At 43.4% G+C, this 19,285-nt stretch overlaps 1 protein-coding gene across 1 annotated transcript; it reads right to left on the bottom strand.

Annotated features, from left to right (window-relative positions):
- Positions 1 to 2,112: 2,112 nt before the first annotated feature.
- On the bottom strand, positions 2,113 to 11,862 carry FAM111B (FAM111 trypsin like peptidase B). Its single transcript, XM_042959044.1, has 3 exons — positions 11,454 to 11,862; positions 10,082 to 10,248; positions 2,113 to 4,674 (listed from the first exon to the last, which is right to left on the bottom strand). The coding sequence occupies exons 2-3, from the start codon at positions 10,160 to 10,162 to the stop codon at positions 2,557 to 2,559; spliced, it is 2,199 nt and encodes a 732-aa protein (XP_042814978.1). The 5' UTR covers positions 10,163 to 10,248; positions 11,454 to 11,862; the 3' UTR covers positions 2,113 to 2,556.
- Positions 11,863 to 19,285: the final 7,423 nt, after the last annotated feature.

Genomic DNA, 19,285 nt, shown 5'->3' with positions numbered 1-19,285 from the left:
AAATGACTAGTTCATCCAATATCCATTTTCCCTTTTTTCCAAAGTAATAGAATTTAGGCTGGGCATCTGGTCATCCAAAATAAACACTACATTCACAGCCTGATTTTCAGTTAAGTGAGCTACTTGACCAAGTTGTAGACAATGGGTACCAGCAACTGTGATATATGCAGTTTCTAGATGGGGTTCTTTTTTAAATGTCTATTTATTTATTTTGAGAGAGGGAGAAAGGGAGAGAGAGAGAGAAAAATTGAAAGAGAAGCCATGTGAACAGGGGAGGGGTGGAGAGAGAGAAGGTGAGAGAGAATCCCAAGCAGGTTCCATGCTGAGTGTGGTGCCTGACTTGGGGCTTGATCCCATGACCCTGAGATCATGACTTGAGCCAAAACCAAGAGTCAGACATTCAACCAACTGAGCCACTCAGGCACCCCTTAGATGGTGTTAAGAAGAGATGTACACCTCTTTTGCACATTTTTCTCTTGCCCCTGCCTGTGGTGTACGTGCATGGGCTAGAAGTTTAGTAGCCACCTTGGACCTGACTGAGAAAACCTAATACCATGACACCCTGAACTCCCACAACCACAGAGGGCTGTACACTTAGATATTACATGAGGAAGAAATAACTTCCCCTCATTCACGCTGCTACTTTATTTTTGGAATTTAGCAGTTGTTCCTAATAGACATACATGTCTAGAGTTTCTGAACCAACAATTTCTCTGGGTGAGATTTATGGCTTTTGCACAACTGAGAGATGATCACATATTTGATCAATCTGATCAACTGCTAGTTGGTAAGGAGGGTATTCCATGCAGGTAAAAGAGATTCAATGGAGGGGATTAAGTGCCAGAACATCTTTAGGATGATAAAAGCAATGGGAGGGATTCAAAGGGCCAATATTGCAATTGAGTTCAAGAACACACCCTCTCAGAGGCAAACCACAAGAGACTCTTAAATACAGAGAACAGAGGGTTGATGGGGGAGGTGGGGGGAAGGGGAAAATGGGTGATGGGCATTGAGGAGGGCACTTGTTGGGATGAGCACTGGGTGTTGTATGTAAGCGATGAGTTATGGGAATCTACTCCCAAAGCCAAAAGCACACTGCATATACTGTGTGTTAGCCAACTTGACAATATTTATATTTTTATATATTTAAAAAATAATAAATAAACATACATACATACATATATTGGGTGAATTTAGACATTTTTTAAATGAAAAAAAAAAAACAAAAAACCACACCTGTTCAGCTGCAGACCAGGAATCAGGAAGCTGGATGAGGAAGCTGTTACAAATGCCTGTTGACATTATCAAAGCAAATGACTAGGCCTTGCAATGCAGATTTTGGCTGCTACTGCTTGCAGTCACCTCTCCATCCACATGAAGCTAAGGACTAGATGTGACTCTAGACACTCATTTTTCTTTTCCTTTTTTTTTGTTTTATTTATTCCTAGGCATCCAATTATTTTTTAAAAATTTTACCAAAGTTTACTATTTTATTTTTTAATATGAAATTTATTGTCAAATTGGTTTCCATACAACACCCAGTGCTCATCCCAACAGGTGCCCTCCTCAATGCCCATCACCCACTTTCCCCTCCCCCCCACCCCTATCAACCCTCAATTTATTCTCAGTGTTTAAGCATTTTCCAGGAGCAGAAGAAAGATGGTCTCCACCTTATTTCTATCTTCCAAATAACAGGCAAGTGAGTCTATTTTGAGGCATCTGATTTATACCCAGATTCTTAGTTGCAAACTAGACAGAGATACGTAGACTTTAGCTTTCTAGACTCTGGATATAAGAGGGTGGGGATAGGGACTAAGTCATGCTTCTATCTTCCACAGAAGGGCAGAACTAGTGGAAAGAACAGAAAAGTTGGACTTTTCTTTTGTCATTTGCAATAAGGGCTGATGTTACAGGGGCCCAAAAGGGAAAAATTAAGATAACCAAATAATTTTTTAAAAATGTTTATTTATTTACTTTGAGAGGGGGAGGGAGAGAGAGAGAGAGAGAGAGAGAGAGAGAGAGAGAGAGAGAGGGAGAGAGAAAATCCCAGGCAGGCTCTCCACTGTCAGTGCAGAGCTCGATGCATGGCTTGATCCCATGAACCATGAGATCATGACCTGAGCTGAAATCAAGAGTCAGATGCTTAACAACTGAGCCACCCAGGGGCCCCAACAACCAAAGAATTTTGAGTTTTAGAGGAACATCTTATTTTGTTCACTCTAAAAGTGTATTTCCCCATTATTTTGTTATTCAGAGAACAGGGGTCACCTCACCAGTTAGGAAGATGGGATAGATGTATCATCCGATGTACTTAGAATGGCAAATACCAAATTTGTTGTATGTATAGAACAGAGCTAAGTATTTTAAGTGAGGTTTGAGATTGTTTCAAATAAGAAAAAAGCCAATGACCAAAAAAATCAGAATTTATTTGAACTGTTATATTTTTTTGAACATCCACATCATTTTCTAATTAAAAAAAGAATATTCATTATAGTTTATGGAAACAGCCCTGAATACTCTAAATTATTAGCATATTTTCTTGAAAACATCTTTTTCCTAATATTCTATGGGTTCAATCTGATGATCTTGAAATGACTTGTTATCTTGGTCTTCATCATGGTTCTCGTTTTTCTCTTCATTTAATAATTTATATAAACTCTCATTTTTCTGTTTAACATCACAAAGAATTGACTCCATAGAATAGCCAAATTCAATAAGGGCATATACTGTATCTCCACGTTGATAAAAATGCCCAATGGTATGCATAGCAACCAACTTGCCAGATGCATTAAACACTGGGGAGCCAGAGGACCCGCTGGAAAAACAAGTATCATAGCTAAGTGTATCTGTGCTCCAAACCTCTGATAGGAAACTTCGTTGGGTAAACATAGAGAAAGCATTATAAGTGGCAGCATGGGGACCTACCACCCCATCTTGATGATGCTCTGGGTACCTCTCTAACCGCTGATTTAGAGGAATCACAGCACAGCCATCTATTTTCTTGACCTGGCCTTCTGGGTGACCAATTAAATAAATCAAACCACTAGATGGTTGAGAGGAAATCTGTCCAAACAGGCCTGGAGGAAATCCATTTACGTTTTTTCTTAACTTTAAAATGGCGTAATCTAGAGTTCCATCAGACACTTCAAACCATGGCTCAATGGAAAACCAATCAACATCCATAGGACAGAACTTTTTATAAGCAAAAGTTACCTTTGCACATTTGCTTATTATATCTGGCCACAAACTTGGATCTGTGCCTTCTCCCACCATAAGATGTATTACATGTCGACAGGTGAAAACATAACCATGATTGAAGACAAAGCAAGTAGCGTTGCCTGTGTTTCCATTATTGTCCCATTTCATGAACCCAACTGACTTACTAAGATGAATAAGATCTTCACAGATTGCAACTGAAGTAGAATTTTCGGTCACTTTTCCAAAGTACTTTTTATAAATGTTGAATTGTTGAAATGGTAGCAGTTTGGTTTTCTTCTGTTCATCCTGAAAATACTTTCTCATCCAGAGAGTCTCTTCATTAAAATTTGGATACTGATCCATTATCACTTTGTCCAACCTTTGGAAATTCTTCAGCCAGAGGTTAGTTGCCGTCCTTTGGATATATTGATTAACATGTTCCATACCTGGATGGGGACTTTGCCTAACCTGTGAGTTGTTTCTCCTATATTTTCTGTTGAAACTATTATTGTAATAATTACTAATTCTGGAAACTGTCCGTTGTTTTTTACTTTCAATATCATGCCCTAGATTCCGAGCTGGGAGAATTTTTTCTCTGTTGTATTCTACATCTTCAGTCTCCCCATCTTCCTCTGGTTCGTGTTCCCTGATCTCAGACTGTATCAGATCCCAGGGACAGATTTCTTCAGTGGTATTTTCATTCTCCTGTTTAATATTCTTATGGGTACCTTTCCTGGCAACGTTTTTCTTAAAAATGTCCATTTCTAAGGTTTTTCCAGACACATAATCCACCAGGGAACGTTTTCCATGAATTATCTTATGATCTTCTATTATTTTCCATTTAAATTCATCCAGGTCAGACCGAAATCGGCCATCCTTGCTTAGAGCTTCTTTGATAGTCTCACCCTTTAGGGCATAGATACAAAGTGTAGTTCCTCTTTCATGAAGTTCCTTGATCTTGAGAATCTTCTTTATCCTCTTCCCAACAGCAACAATGTGAAAAAGAACGCATTCCATGTATGGATTTTCACACTGGCGCAAGATCTGATCACCTTCCTGGTTACCCTTTCTTTGACTAAATTTTATTTTGAAGTGGGACCCTGTAGGTAGGCACTTGAGAGGCATTCCTAAATTTATATATCCTTCTATTGTTTTTTCTTCAAAAACAAGAATGTGCTTATTCAAATGATTCTCCATCCTTTCACTGAAATTGTCATTAGCTCTCAGAGCTGAGTAGATACTCTCATCGGGTTTACCATGTGCTTTAAACATACTACGGTCAGATTTCCTCGAGTTTTCATTAAAAGTAAAAGTAAAATAACATTTTTTATGGGTGTCCCAGTCTGGGTTCTGGATTTCCATAGATGCTTCATGCTTGACTTCACTTTTAAGCTTACTGGTCCCGCCACACTCATTTATGTCAGGTAGAAGATGAATAGCAAGTCTTCTAGGGCAGGTCTGCTTGATGGCCATATCCTTAGAAAAAAGGAAAGATTAAAAACATAATGAGAATCTCCTTTAATAATAATATTTCATGTTTGTCTAATTATAAAACTAGTAGCTATTCTGAATAAAAATTGAGTAATATACTGGATAATGCATAGTGGAGAAAAATTACCCATCATTGTTCCATCACCAGAGATAACCATTCTACATTTTGTTTTATTCATTTCTTTTACTTTACGTGCAGATACAAACCTTAGGTTTCTGAAGTTGTGCTAAGCTGCATGAGTTTATTCTTCGCCAAGCAATCTGCCATTGGCTGACATGTCATTAAACATTTAAATTTAATGACATTACATGCCATCAAACAACCTTTGGAAAACAATTTTGGGGGCCACAGGATATAGTTCACTGTACAATAATTTCTAATTCATTCTTCTGTAGCTGGACACTTAGATTGTCTCAAATTTTTATAGGACAAACATTTCTATACGTAAAACATTTTGGCTGAACATCTGGATATTTCCTTAGGCCAGATTCCCAGCTGTAGAAATACAGACACTAAGGTTATAAATGTACTTCACAACATATATGGTGCCCAGCTGCTTTCCAGAAAAATTGTGTCAACTCATGCTGCTCCTTTTCCCCTTGATGCCCAGAGACCAACCGTATGGTTGGCTCCTTCAGAGGATTTCAGTACTGTTATTTTAAATGTCTTCCAACTGATAGATGAAATGCCATTTAATTTGACTGCTTTTGTAAATTTACATTACTTATTTACTAGTAGAGCTGTACTTAGATCTGTGAGTTCGAGCCCTGAGTCAGGCTCTGTGCTGACAGCTCAGAGCCTGGAGCCTGCTTTGGATTCTGTCTCCCTCTCTCTCTACCCCTCCCCCACTCATGTTCTGTCTCTGTCTCTCTCAAAAATAAATAAACATCAAAAAATTTAAAAAAATAAACATTAGGAAAAAAAAAAAAAAAAGAACAGTGAATCTGGAAGACAGATCCAATCAAGTTTTGCTCAATTTTTAACAAAGGTATAAAGGCAATTCAGTGGAGAAAGGGTAGATGTTTCAACAAACTGTGCCAGATGCCATATACAAAATGAACAAACAAATGAACTAAGTAATTAGCCACTGTTTCCTATTACTATTTTATGATCCACATACTTCACCATACACACAAAATTAGTGCAAAGTGGGCCACAGACAAACCTAAAACTGTAAGGGTTCTTGATGAAAACTCACAAGAAAATTTTTGTGATCTTAGGTTTGGAAAGAGTTCTCTGATGATACAACCAAAAGCATAATCCAAAAAAGAAAAAAATGTTAAAATGCACTTCTTTAAAGTCAATAACTGCCCCCCGCCAAAAGAGTATTCAGCAAATAAAAAGATAAGCCACAAACCGAGATAAATTATCCACAAAGATTACAAGAAAAGCAATCTGACAAAGGGCTCATTTCCAAAATATATAAAACACTCCCAAAACTCAACAACAAAAAATCAGAAAGACCAATATAAAAACAGGCCAAAGATTTTAACAGACACCTCACTGAAGAAGATACATAAATGCTATATAGAACATGAAAAGATATGCAATATCATTAGTCATTAGTGAAATGCATTTATACTACAAGGTGAGACCATTATATACTTCTCTGTTACACACTTATTCGAATGAGTAAAATCAGGAAAACTTTCAATACTGTATGTTGGCAAGAATGTGAAGCAGCTGGGACTCATACATTGGTGGTGAGGATACAAAATGATAGAGCCATTTTGAAAATATTTTGGCAATTTCCTATAAAGCTAAACATAGACTTACCCTATAACTTGGCAATTCTGCCTATAGGCAAGAACTCAAAAGCAATGAAAATGATATTCATACAAAAACTTGTATACAAATCCTCAAGGCAGCTTTACTTATACAAGACACAAATGGGTGGCTCAGCTGGTTGATCATCTCTGGCTCTTGGTTTCGGCTTGGGTCATGATCTCACCGCTAGTGAATTCGAGCCCAATGTCTGGCTCTGTGCTGAAAGTGTGCAGCCTATTTGGGATTTTCTCTCTCCCTCTCTCCTGTTCTCTCTCTCAAAATAAATATATATATAAAAAAAAGCCAAAACTGGGGAAAAAACCCAAACATCCTTCAATGGGTGAATGGATAAACTCTCATATATTCGTACTGTGGAATACTACCCAGCAATAAGAAAAAGCTACTGATACATCTAACCACCTGGATGAATCTAAAATGCCATGTTATATGTGAAAGAAGCCAGACCCAAAAGGCTTGATTCAGCATATGATTCTATTTACACGATTCTTTCAGCTCTGCACTCCTCTGTTTATAGAGTCTTAATGGTATTTAAACCCTATCCTTTTTCTTCTTTCTCCCTTTCTTGTTAAGTCCCTTATGCGTGTTTCCATACTTTCTCTCCAGCTGCTTTTGGGGGGAGTGCTTTTTTCATACTGTCCCTCAACTCCATCCTCTCACTGCAAAACAGCTTCCTACCCTCTGTGGCTTCTCTCTCCCACAGTTCACCTCTCCACGCTGCATACCTGCCGAGTTCTGCAGTTCAAGTTGTGCAGATTGTTGTGTTCATCCTCAGATCAATTTTCTAGGTGTGTAAGATGGTTTGGTGTTGATCTAGCTGCATTCAAGAACTAGAGAAGCAAAAAGCTTCCATGCTGCTCTGCCATCTTGGCCCCTCTCTATTTACATGACATTCTGGAAAAGGCAACACTTGGAGAACACATTGTTGATCACCAGGGGGTCAAGGTGAGTGTCAGACAAGGCAGAGCACAAGAGAATTATTTAAGCTGATGGAACTCTGTTGCATCTTGATTCTGGTCATGATTACAAGACCACAGGTAACTGTCATAGGCCAGAGAACTATATGTGGAAAAGATTTAATTTTACTGCATATATAATAAATAGGTTGAAAGTAGTGATAAAAGTCTTTCACACAACCAGTAAGATAACCAATCTTTTTTTATTCATTTGTTATCTTTTTAGTTATTTTCTCCTTTTCCAGCTTTTCCCAGATTTACTTATATTCTCCTTCTCTCTTGTCTTCTTTTAGATTTTTTCCCCCTCCGCCTTTCACTTTCCCTCCAAATAGTTTGGAAACTTTACATTGTAGTTTTGTTGTAGAAGTGGATGCCTTAGACTAGTGCTGTTCAGATGGAGATCTCCAACATCTATCCTTCCGGATACGGCAGCCTCAGGGGAAGTATGCTTAGTGTGAGCAAGGGTCGGAATTCTTCATTTTCTTCATTATTTAACTTTAGATAAGTTGAATGTAAATTTAGATAGCCACATGCGGCTAGTGGCTACCATAGTGAACAGTGTAGCCCTTTAACGTGAATATTTAGCTTAGAGTTTAAATTAAATCTCCTCCTTAAAGATACAAGGATAAAGCCTGTATATAACTTCTCCTTCACTTACAGAATGAAACCCAAATACTTTAGCATGGGGTTCAAAGAAGAGGAAGATACCCCAGCTCTTTTCCAGAAAGCCACTGCACCTCTCTCCCGTTTTGTCGCAGCCATACATGTGTACAAAAGTGAATTTGCGCCAGCTCAGGGACAGGCCTCGCTTGCCGGAAGTGCCTCCTCAATCACACGGTTTTGTGCAGGAATGGCTGAGCTATGTAGCGTGGAAGGGTTAGATGCAAAAGGAAGTCTTCTCAGGGTACCAGGATGGACTCATTATTTGAATGGTAGCCAATGCAGGTATGCACTCTGAACTTACTGGAGTTCTGTCGTCACTATGCAGAAGGCCAGACAGAGGCCAACAACAAAGAGCAGAGCCCAGAGATTGGAAACAAAGGAGTCCTTGAAGCCAGGTGTACTGCTGCATTAAAGCTCCGCTGAACTCTGCACTTGTCAGACAGATGAACCAATGAATCCGTTTTATTTTCTCCCAGGGCTAAACATTTCCTCTTTTGAAACGATACTGTACAAGCGAAGTAAATATTAGCAAATAATGCTAATAACAATGAGATTTCACCGTACCGAATCTTCAGGGTATCTCAGATCAGTATTTCTCAAATTTTAATGTGCCTAAGAATCACCCGGGGGGTCTTGTGAAAATGCAGATCACAGAGAGGTCTCAGGAGATAGCAATGCTGTTGCTGCTGTGTGTGGACCACACCTGGAACAGCAAGGCCACAGAGGTCCCTAATCTAGAGCAGCACTGTCCAATGGAACTTTCTGCAATGATGAAAATGTTCTATATCTGCTTGTCTAGTACGGCAGCCATTACCCACATATGGCTACTGGGCCCTTGAAATGTGGCTAGTGAACAGAGGAAATTAATTTTAAATTTTATTTAATTTTAATCCAATGAAACCATTTTATTATTTCACAAGTAGAGGATTCTTTTTGAGAAAATAAAAGTTCTAATGGAAATAAAGCCTACTATAATCTTCTACCAAAATACCTCTCCAGCACTATTAGCCGACATTCTCGAATTCTTACATATGATCAAATCTAACTATACTGCTCCCAAATATGTTTTTATGTGTATATGACTTTACTCACACTCTTCCCTCACGCGGGATACACTTACCTGGTGAAATTCTATTCACTAAGAGCAAGTCTCATATGATCCTGCCTTAATTTCTTGAGTGTGAATTAAGCACTCTTCTCTCCGCACTCCAAAAGCACTTGTTTATATCTTGATTTGGTGTTAACGATTTGCATACTTTGTGTTGGTCAAAAGCTGGCTGTGAAGTCTGAACCCCCAGATTCAAATCCTTGCCCTAACGTTCATTATTTTTGCAACTTTAAGAAAGTTGGGTTTCAGTTTCTTCATTTTTAACATAGGGATGAGAGGGGTGCCTGGGTGGCTCAGTCAGCTGAATCTTACTTTGGCTCAGGTCATGATCTCAAGGATTTGTGGGTTTGAGCCCTTCATTGGGCTCACTGCTGCCAGCGTGGAGCCCACTTTGGATCCTCTATCTTCCTCTCTCTCTGCACTTCCCCCACGCATTCTCTCTCTCTCTTTTTCTCAAAAATAAATAAATCTTTAAAAAGTAAAATAGGGATGATAACACCGTGTATTGTTTTATTAAATGTCAAATGAGATAATCCATAGGAAGTGACAAAAATAATTCCAGGTACACACTAATTTCTCAGTAAGCATGAACTGTATTTCTTGTTTTTTGCCTGTCTGTCCTTCTGATATCAAGTGTCTACACTGTTTGTCAGTGATCCTGTTGTCTAAAACGGCACACTTTGCATTGTTGATTCATACACTATCATTTGGCTTTACACAAACACTTATATGTGTGATCTCTCCAAATATATTTTTCACAACACGGAAGAAGGGTTTATAACTGCCATCCTCTATGAGCGTATCCCCTTCCAGAATCCTGATAGCATGCTAAGGTTAGGTATGCTGCTCTAGCAAAGAGTTGTTAAAAAGTGGACACACCTTTGAAACTTCAGGTCTGGTACTCTGGCCATTTTCTGTAGCACTGGATGACTGGTTCTCTTCAGGCTTCATGGAATTCATGATGAGTTCACAGAAAATATGACTCACTTCCGCTTCCAGCCAAGTTACAGAAACAAGGACTGGATTTACCTTCCCACTTACAATGACTTAAAAAAAAAAAAAAAAAAAAAAAAAAAAAAGAATACAGTATGTGAAACAACTTTCAAACACTGGGCACCAGGCAGTGCGGAACAGTGATTTCCCATCCTTCAGAGAGAGAAACCAAATGAGGTAATCCCTATGGCCGTCTAGCTTTCCACCTGGGGGGTGTTTCCAGACCATCTCTCAGGGAAGGGACACACAATGGAGCCTGGCAGTTTCCCTTGAGTTGAGAAGACAAACTCAGGGTCATGGGAGGCCTACGTGGCTGGAGTTTGTGGGGCAGAGTACTAGAGAGAAGAGAGCGACAGCCACCCAGAGAATCCGAGATCTGCAGTGGGTACCCCTTGACATTTCAGCCAAATATCAGTCAGTGCATACGTGCTGATGAAGCTTTCAGAAGCCAGGGGAAGAATCACCTAAAGGGAAAAGATGGAATAATTCTGACCTCCTGTAACTGAGGACATTGACAAATACAGTACACCCTAGGATTACTGCGGCTGACTGCTTGAGAGATCTCAGGCCAGGGTGCAGGGGACGCTGCAAAAGGCAGAGCCAGGTGTAATCCCTGATATGAGGGAGAGAGAGAGAGAGGAAGTTGGCACGTGTTCACGTTCACAGGACACAGAAGGGAAAGACCCACACAGACAGAACTCTGGATACAGGAAGAGGGTTCCCCTCAGGCATTCGGGTGACAACTGATCAGAGCAGCAATGGAAGAAACCAGGTAAGGCCAGGAAAGAACCACCCCAAAACGTCAAACCCTCTCCCTACACCCCTCCTGGGGATCTCGGTTTCCTCGTTTGTAAATTAAGGAATCTGGTGTAAACCAAACTTTTATTGTTCCTGTGAATTACCCACTCTGGGCTTGTTAAAAAGGAAGATACCACATCCCACCCTCAAAGATCAGGATTCAGTACCTCTGGACTGCAGTTACCGAATCTGCGCTTTAACACCGCCCCCCCCCCCAACACCCCCGCACAACACTCGGTGGCGGAAGCAGCTTCCTAGCTGATCTCAATGTGTCTTTCCAGGAGTAAAACTCTTGACCTCTGAAGCTGGGGGACGGAAAGTGGGTTCCCACAATGGGAGGCTGCCTATCCCCCCACCCTCAAAACCTCTTTGGCTCCGGATCAAGGTCCTTCTGTCTAGTGCCCTTGACAACCACCCCCTAAGGGCTCCACGTCCGACTCAGGACCAGAGCGCTACTCACGGATGCGAAGAATCTGTCCAACGGTGCGGGTACCGCTGTCTGGGATTCGCAAGAGCTACAAAGCACTGGGCTCAGTGGCCTCTCTTCCGGACCTCTTCCCTCCGGGGGAAGTGCAAGTCCGCCCTCCCGCGCTCGGCGCCCAGCCAGCAGGAGGCTAGGGGGCGGAGGCTGGCTGTGCTCATTCATTGGCCAGTAACTCATTCACTTCGGGAACCGATTGGCCGAGTCCGGCCACCCAGCGGGCGGGCGGGAAAGGCTGGGCTTTGACCCAGTCCCGAGGGCTGGCGAGTCCCAAGGCGGGATTCTCCGAATGTGCCCGCGTGCGCGCCATCCCGGAGCTGGTGATGCAGCTCAGTCCCTCCCAGGCACGTACTCCCCACCCTGGCCGACGGTCAGCATCTTGTTCCGGGACCCACTGCGCAGTCTCCTCCCGCCCTCCCTCCCTAGAGCCTCTGCGCCGCGGCCGTCGGGGGGGAGTGCCTCGAGCCAGCGCGGGAGTGGGAGGAGCCGGAGGTTGGCGCTCTCGCGGGGCTGGAGCTGCGCGCCCAGCGTCGGGAGCAGCGGGACGAACGGCCTTCCTGCCAGGTGGGCGGCGGCGGCGACGGCGCGAGGAGCAGCCCGGGCGCGACGCGGCGGCCGCTGCAGAGCTGGCCGGGATCGGGCAGAGGCCCCGCCAACACCCGCGGGCGTCCGGGCGGGCGCCGCACCGGCTTCCAGCGGACGAAAGGGCCCAAACCGGGCAGCGGCGCTCCTGCTTCCGGTCTAGCGGGACTTGGCGCCCCCAGCAAATGAGCCAACCTCGCCGAGAGACTAATGCACACACTCAGACCAAACCAAGAAGCCCAGAGATCGAACCCTCTCCCCCAGTCCCCTCCCCTGTGACTCGCGGTTCCGAAGAGCCCGATTTCATCCCTCTTAGAGGGAAATCCGCCCAGCGGGGTCCCAGGGGCCTGTAGGCATTTCCCGCTCTGCGCCTGGAGATGGATGTACACTTTAGTTCAGCCCCTATTCCCAGCGGGGTGGTGTTTGGTAGTAGACTTATTTGGGTCTCATTTGATCTTTGCAGTCACCTCTTGAGTTAGGTGCGACTTTTGCATCCATTTCACGGGATAGTTTGCGCAAGACCACGGGACTAGTTGGGGGCGGCGTTGTCCGCGAGTAGTTTTAACCTTAGAGCCTCACAGCTTCTTGCAGGGAGACAGGGAAGTTCACTCCCCTCACGGGGGTCTTGATTACCAATTTGTAACTTAAACGGATCTGGCCATTTGTGATTCACCGTCCATTCGTGTCCAAACATCACTTGGGTAGCTTTAAAACCCGCGGACGCTCAGACCAGTGCTTCGCAAAGTTTATGATGCATCAGGATCCTCTGGTGAGCTTGTCGAAATACATTTCTGAGCTCCCTCTGTTAGAGATCCTGACTCGGTAAGGCTGGAGTGTGGCCCGGTAATTTGCATTTCTCAAAAGGTACTGTCAGTGCTGCTGGTGGCCATCTTTAAGTCCAATTGTTAATTTCATTGACCAAAAAGTACTCTGAGCATTTACAAACGTTAACTAGTTTTATCCTCTAACAACCATAGGAGGCAGCTGCCGTTATCCCCATTTCAAAAGAAATTGTGGCCACAGAGAGACAGCAAGCAACTGGCCTGAAGACAAACAGCTATCGGCAAGGCTAGGATTACGACCCAAACAGGCAGGCAAGGTGTCCTGAGCCACTACCCATTGCTTCTCCACTGTTGTTCCAATCAGTCTCCACGACCCCAGCACACTCCAGCCCTTTCCAGCCCCGCTCCCCTCCAGTTGCGCTCCCCACCGCCCTTACCAGTACCTCTGTGTCCCTCCCTCTGCGCTCCAGGGCTTTCTTAGACGCAGCTCTTGGGAATGGGGTCAGTACGGACAGTCCCCTGGCAGGATCGCCCAGGCAGGTGAACAGAGCCACTAGGAACAGAGCCCAGTCTTCTAGAACAGCGGATACTCGCTGCGGGCAAAGGATCTTCCACCGCGGACGGAGTTCCGCGCGCGGCCTGCAGATGGCGCCAGAGGACGTGCCTGGTGGAAAAGGGAGGGAAAAGGAGGCGGGGAAAGCGAGTGAGGATTGACACTCATTATGGCCAAAGGCAGCGCGATGTTGGTTTGCCCACTCTTCCGTTTTCTGGCGCCCACGATCTTCCCACTCCTTTAAGGGGTGCATTTGTGGGACCGAACAGACAGGTGGGAGTGGCCTATGCCGCGTCACGTGCTCCCTGAAGGTACACGTGTACGTCCAAGGTTGCTCTAACTCAGGCTGGCTTAACCCCTTTTTTCCAATTTACCTTGCTCTCAGTTAACTAAGGCCCACTTAACCTGTCTCTCCGTGCATTTGTCTGTCTATCACTCTTGGGTCCTTGGAGTTTTTGTAACAGTCATCGAGGGGGCAAAGCCAGCATGGTGCCTCATTGCCTTAGCAAATAAGTATTTCCGGGTGCTGATAATGGGGAGTGGGCTGAGTGGGAGTGGGGGTCAGGAGAGCAGAGTGGAGAAAACAGGTGGGAGGCCTCCACTGAACATTGGGCGCTGTGTTTTCGAAATTGTCTGGAGGATTGTCTCATTTCATCTTTCTATTTAATTCATTTTCAATTTCACAGGTTAGAAAACGAGGTAAATAAATCATCCAAGAGTAGTCCTTGAATGATTTCAACTCGTGTCAGACGCCAAAGCTGAGGTCCTTTATTGTGCCCAGGCTGCCTTTGTGGCATTTCAATGCACGAAGGTCCAGTGAATCACCGCTCCACCCTCATTCATCTTTCTATCCATTCGTTCATCTATTCATTTATTAGGGACCCATCTGCACGCCATGGGTCTAGTTGCTATTGAAAATACAGAGGAATAGGAACTGTGCTGTAAATTACAAGAAAAAGAGATATACACAGCATGTTGATACCTGTTTTGTTCCAAATAATATGAGGGAGAAAATCTACCCTGGTGTTCCAAATCATTGCCTTAGGCTGTAGTAATCTTTGAACTTTTATTTTCCCGTTCCTGTAATTTTTAAAAATTGAGTATTCGCCCCATCTATTTTTATTTACCTTATATATTTTATTTAATTTTTAAAAATTTATTTATTTGAGAGCAAGAGAGAGGGGGGTGAGGGGCAAAAAGGGAGAGAGAGAATCCCAAGCAGGATCGTCACTGTCAATGACTCTGGCAGAGCCAGACTCTGGGATAAATCTCATGAACCGTGAGATCATGACCTGAGCCAAGATCAAGAGTCAGATGCTTAACCCACTGGGCCACCCAGCCCCCTAATATATTTTAATAATTAACATTAAATGTTAGGCACATGTGATTTTTGTGTTTTAGGTAAAAATATAAATGGGGGTTCAAATAGATTCTTCATTCACCCCAAAGGACCATCTCGGTCACATCCTGAAGTGCTTCCTCAGTCTGGAAACTTCTACCTTGATTATGTGCCTGGCTGTCTTCTTTCTTCAGAACACCACCAGGTTTTCAGGGTGTCCTTCTCTGACTACTTCCTATAGAATATGACCTTCCCCCCCTCTGTTTTTTTCTGTCCCCTTATTCTGCTTTATTTTTTCATATACTATATCTCGATGTATAATAGACAGGATTACTTTGCTTGGTTAGTTTTGCCTCCTTGCATCAGAATCTAGCTTCTAGAAGAACAAGAAGGAGTCCTCAATGCTGGTAACTGTGGGAGGAAAGCAACAGAGCAGAAGGGTGGGAGGTGGAGGTTCCAGAAACCCTGGGGCTGAGGTGGGAGAACAGGGAAGATGGGAGACTCTTTGTTCATGCCCCCTTTGGCTCCTCCATTCTTGCAATTGTCAGGGCCAGGGGCACCTAACTCTTCCCTCTGGCCCCGTTAACAGCAGTCTCTTCCTCTTCTCTCTGATTTTTCAGCCCCTACCCCACAGTAGGAAATGTGGATGCTCCATACACAGGTACCTCCAGGAAGACTCAGTTATAGTTCCAAGAAAAATTCTGTTGTTGTCTCTCTCAGCATCTTCTGTGTTAAGGTGCTTGTACAAAGTGTTCTGGGATGGGAGCCAGAAGATGTAATCTCTGCCCGGATTTGCCCCTGAAGAAAGAAAGATTACACAGCGTGATTGAATAGCCTGTCCTCACATTAGCTGACCTACTCCCTATACAGGAGCCAAGGACATCTGAGAGTTGACCCTGAATTGAACTTCTTACCCAAACTGTGTCCTGAACTAATGATGAACGAATCTTGTGAGTGTGCTGGTTTCAGTGTGATGTATGGAGAACATCCTGAGAAATCTACACAGGGTATAGAGGTTATTATATGATTTATAATCAGTGGGAACCAGTCATACATCCCTGAAGAGCTAGCATAGCTAGCCAGGGAAAAAGTTGAGCACAGATATGCACTGGCTTCTCTGTGACATAGCACCTCTTGCTGTGGGTGGGCCTAGAAGCTTCCCCCACACCCCTGAGGTCATCGCAGCACCGCTGAAGAGGGATACGTTCTGTCGCCTCTGTCCAGGCTTACATCACCATAAAGTCAATATTGGGCTAAGCCCTACTTGATCTTGTGCTTTTGACTGTTAATCACAGTCCGAAACTCCCCATTATTAGTCATCCACTTCTTATTAGCTGAATGACCTTGAAGAAGTTACCTTCTTTCTTTGAGCCTCAGGTTCGTCACGTCTAAGAAGGAAGAAATACAATGTCATCAGCCTCACACGTGGGGTCCCAGGGTGTCAGTCCTCTGAGGATCAGAGAAAGATATTTGTGGTTTTGGGAGACTTCAGAAATCCTATTACTGACATACTCATGTGTAGAAAATACTGGAGGAAGAATTGTAACCTAACAGTAAGTAAATAGGAACACAGACCTCAGACAGGAGCAGATAACAAAGACAGGAAACAGTGGTGAGCAAAAAAGGTCTGGCCAATTTTATTTTATTTTTGTTTTATTTTTTAATGTTTTATTTATTGAGAGAGAGACAGAGACAGAGCATAAACGGGGGAGGGGCAGAGAGAGAGGGAGACACAGAATCCAAAGCAGGCTCCAAACTGTCAGCATAGAGCCTAACGCGGGGCTCAAACTCACAAACCACAAGATCATGACCCGAGCTGAAGTTGGACGCTTAACCGACTGAGCCACCCAGGTGGCCAATTTTATGTAGATGGTTAAATCTCACTGACCATGATAGACTCTCTGGAAATGACTAACAACAAGAGAGGTCTACCATATCTTGCCTGAGCCATCCAGAGTTGTGCTCTGGGCCAGAAGGGCTGGAGGAGTGAGGTGTTTGGTCTCAGCCATCTCACTCACTCCTCTGGGTGTGATGAGGAAGGAGGATAGGGAATGAATCTTCCTGAAAGACACCATCTTATTGGGGTCCGTGGGAAGCACAGGGAGAGGACCTGGTACTTTGTTTCCTACAGTAGAAGAGAAATTTGCATTCAGTTATGATACTAGGAAAAATATTAGTGATCAATACAAAGTTAAAAAGGGACTATGATGATAAGTAAATTAAGATTCTTTTAGTGGAGGCAATATCACCTTTGAAAAATGTTCTCTTTTGAATACTACAGGGTATACTTTTTAAAAGAAAAAAAAAACCTCTACAAGGGAAATAAATTTTCATCCCATTCTCTAGATGCTCTACCTTTCCAGAGATAATCTGTGATGGCACAAGCATAAGAACTCATTTTCAATGTATTTTCACAGCAACAAAGAAGCTCAGTGTTCATGCATAAGAAAACTGGTGGATCTGGCCTGAAGTGAAAAATTTATCTGAGATACATTTCTCATGGATAGCTTTTGAAAGGTCTGTGAGGATGCTCAAAAGGAGGTTCACAAGTGTTCTACACCACATGGGTTTGGGGAACAGGAAGATAAAGATTTGGATTAAATCTAGATGAAATCAGGGGCCAAAGAGTATGGTAGAGGGGTCTGTGTGTGTGTGTGTTGGAATGGAGGGACAAATGGAAGCCCAAGGGTGGCAAGGGAGGTGCTATGGTCTCCAGATCTGGTGTAGGACCTTGGAAAGACAAACTGGTCTGAAGGGTTGGTGCCTTTACTGTTTTTTAAATATTTTTATTCTCACTCCTGGGCATTACTGTTAAATTAAAAAAAATTTTTTTTAAGTTTATTTATTTATTTTTATAGGTGGAGGGAGAGGCAGAGAGAGGAGAGACAGAGAATCCCAAGCAGGCTCTGCGCTGTCAGCACAGAGCCCAACGCAGGGCTTGAACTCCCGAACTGTGAGATCATGACCTGAGCCAAAACCAAGAGTTGAACGCTTAGCTGACTGAGCCACCCAGGAGCCCCATCACTGTAAAAATCTCACCCTTGAGCACACGGGCTACTCTTCCCATGATGACAAGGCAAGGCTTGGTTGGCAGGGGCTTCTGCTGGAATCCCTAGGTTTTTCCTGTGAGAAGAGGGCTCCTTCAGGTAAGGAAGGGTGGGGGGAAAAATGGTCCCTCCTCACCTACTGCCTCTCCTCTGTACCCTAAACACAGCACAGCAAGTTTACCTTCAGGGACAGCCCACTGGGATCAATGGTAGGGCTGCCCCTGTTCCTGAAGCCAGGCCTCCACGAAGGTAAGAGAAAAAAATGGCTTGCTGTGTCAAGGGAAGACTCAGATGCAAAGCCTGAGACTCGGGTAGTATTTCAGGGGAGTTTAGTGTCCACGGGAAAGCAGGATGCGCCCAGGTTCATGGGCCGGCAAGGGCAACTACTTGAGGTACACATGAGGGCGCTGGTGTGATGTGGGGACTGGGGTCTGCCTGGGAGAAGGGGTGAGGACAGCGTCCCAGGTGGAGAGGGGAATCAAGGTGGTGAACCAAGTTACACGTGCTTGTCTTCTTCACACCAATAGCTGTATTCGATCATTGAAAAAATAAAAAGAAATAAAGCCAGAATAAATCTGCAACAGCAGAGCAAATGAAAACAAAATGTGCTGTCAGTGGGCCAGAGATTTTGAGTAGACAGATGAACCTGCAGGAAAACCCCAGGTCAAAACACGTGAGGGGGCAGACCTGCTGTGGAGAAAGAAACTGTAAAAAAAACTTTCAAAGGCAAACCATGAGAGACTCTTAAATACAGAGAACAAACTGAGGGTTGATGGGGCAGGGGAGAGGGGAAATGGGTGATGGGCATTGAGGAGGGTACTTGTTGGGATGTGCACTGGGTGTTGTATGTGAGCAATGAATAATGGGAATTTACCCCCCAAACCAAGAGCACACTGTATACACTGTATGTTAGCCAACTTGACAATAAATTATATTTAAAAAAAACATTCAAGTTCGGGGATGGGGATACAGCACATCTGTATCCCTTGGATAACTACCTAGTAGTGCAATTGCTTGGACATAGGGTAGTTATATTCTTAGTTTTTTGAGGAAACTCCATACTGTTTTCCAGAGTGGCTGCATCAGCTTGCATTAGCACCAATAATGCAAAAGAGATCCTCTTTCTCCACATCCTTGCCAACATGTTGTTGCCTGAGTTGTTAATATTAGCCATTCTGACAGGTGTAAGGTGGTATCTCATTGTGGTTTTGATTTGTAGTTCCCTGATTATGAATGATGTGGAGCATTTTTTATGTGTCGGTTTGCCATCTGGATGTCTTCTTTGGAGAAGTGTCTATTTATGTCTTTTGCCCATTTCTTCACTGGATTCTTTGTTTTTTGGGTGTTGAGTTTGATAAGTTCTGTATAGGTTTTGGATACTAACCCTTTATCTGATATGTCATTTACAAATATCTTCTCCAAATCTGTCAGTTGCCTTTTAGTTTTGCTGCTTGTTTCCTTTGCTGTGCAGAAGCTTTTTATTTTGATGAGGTCCCAGTAGTTCATTT

The sequence above is a fragment of the Panthera tigris genome, chromosome D1, assembly GCF_018350195.1.
Source record: "Panthera tigris isolate Pti1 chromosome D1, P.tigris_Pti1_mat1.1, whole genome shotgun sequence".
NCBI classification, from domain to species: Eukaryota; Metazoa; Chordata; class Mammalia; order Carnivora; family Felidae; genus Panthera; species Panthera tigris.
The sequence above is the reverse complement of the archived record's forward strand: the minus strand, read 5'-3'. Positions and strand labels throughout refer to the sequence as shown.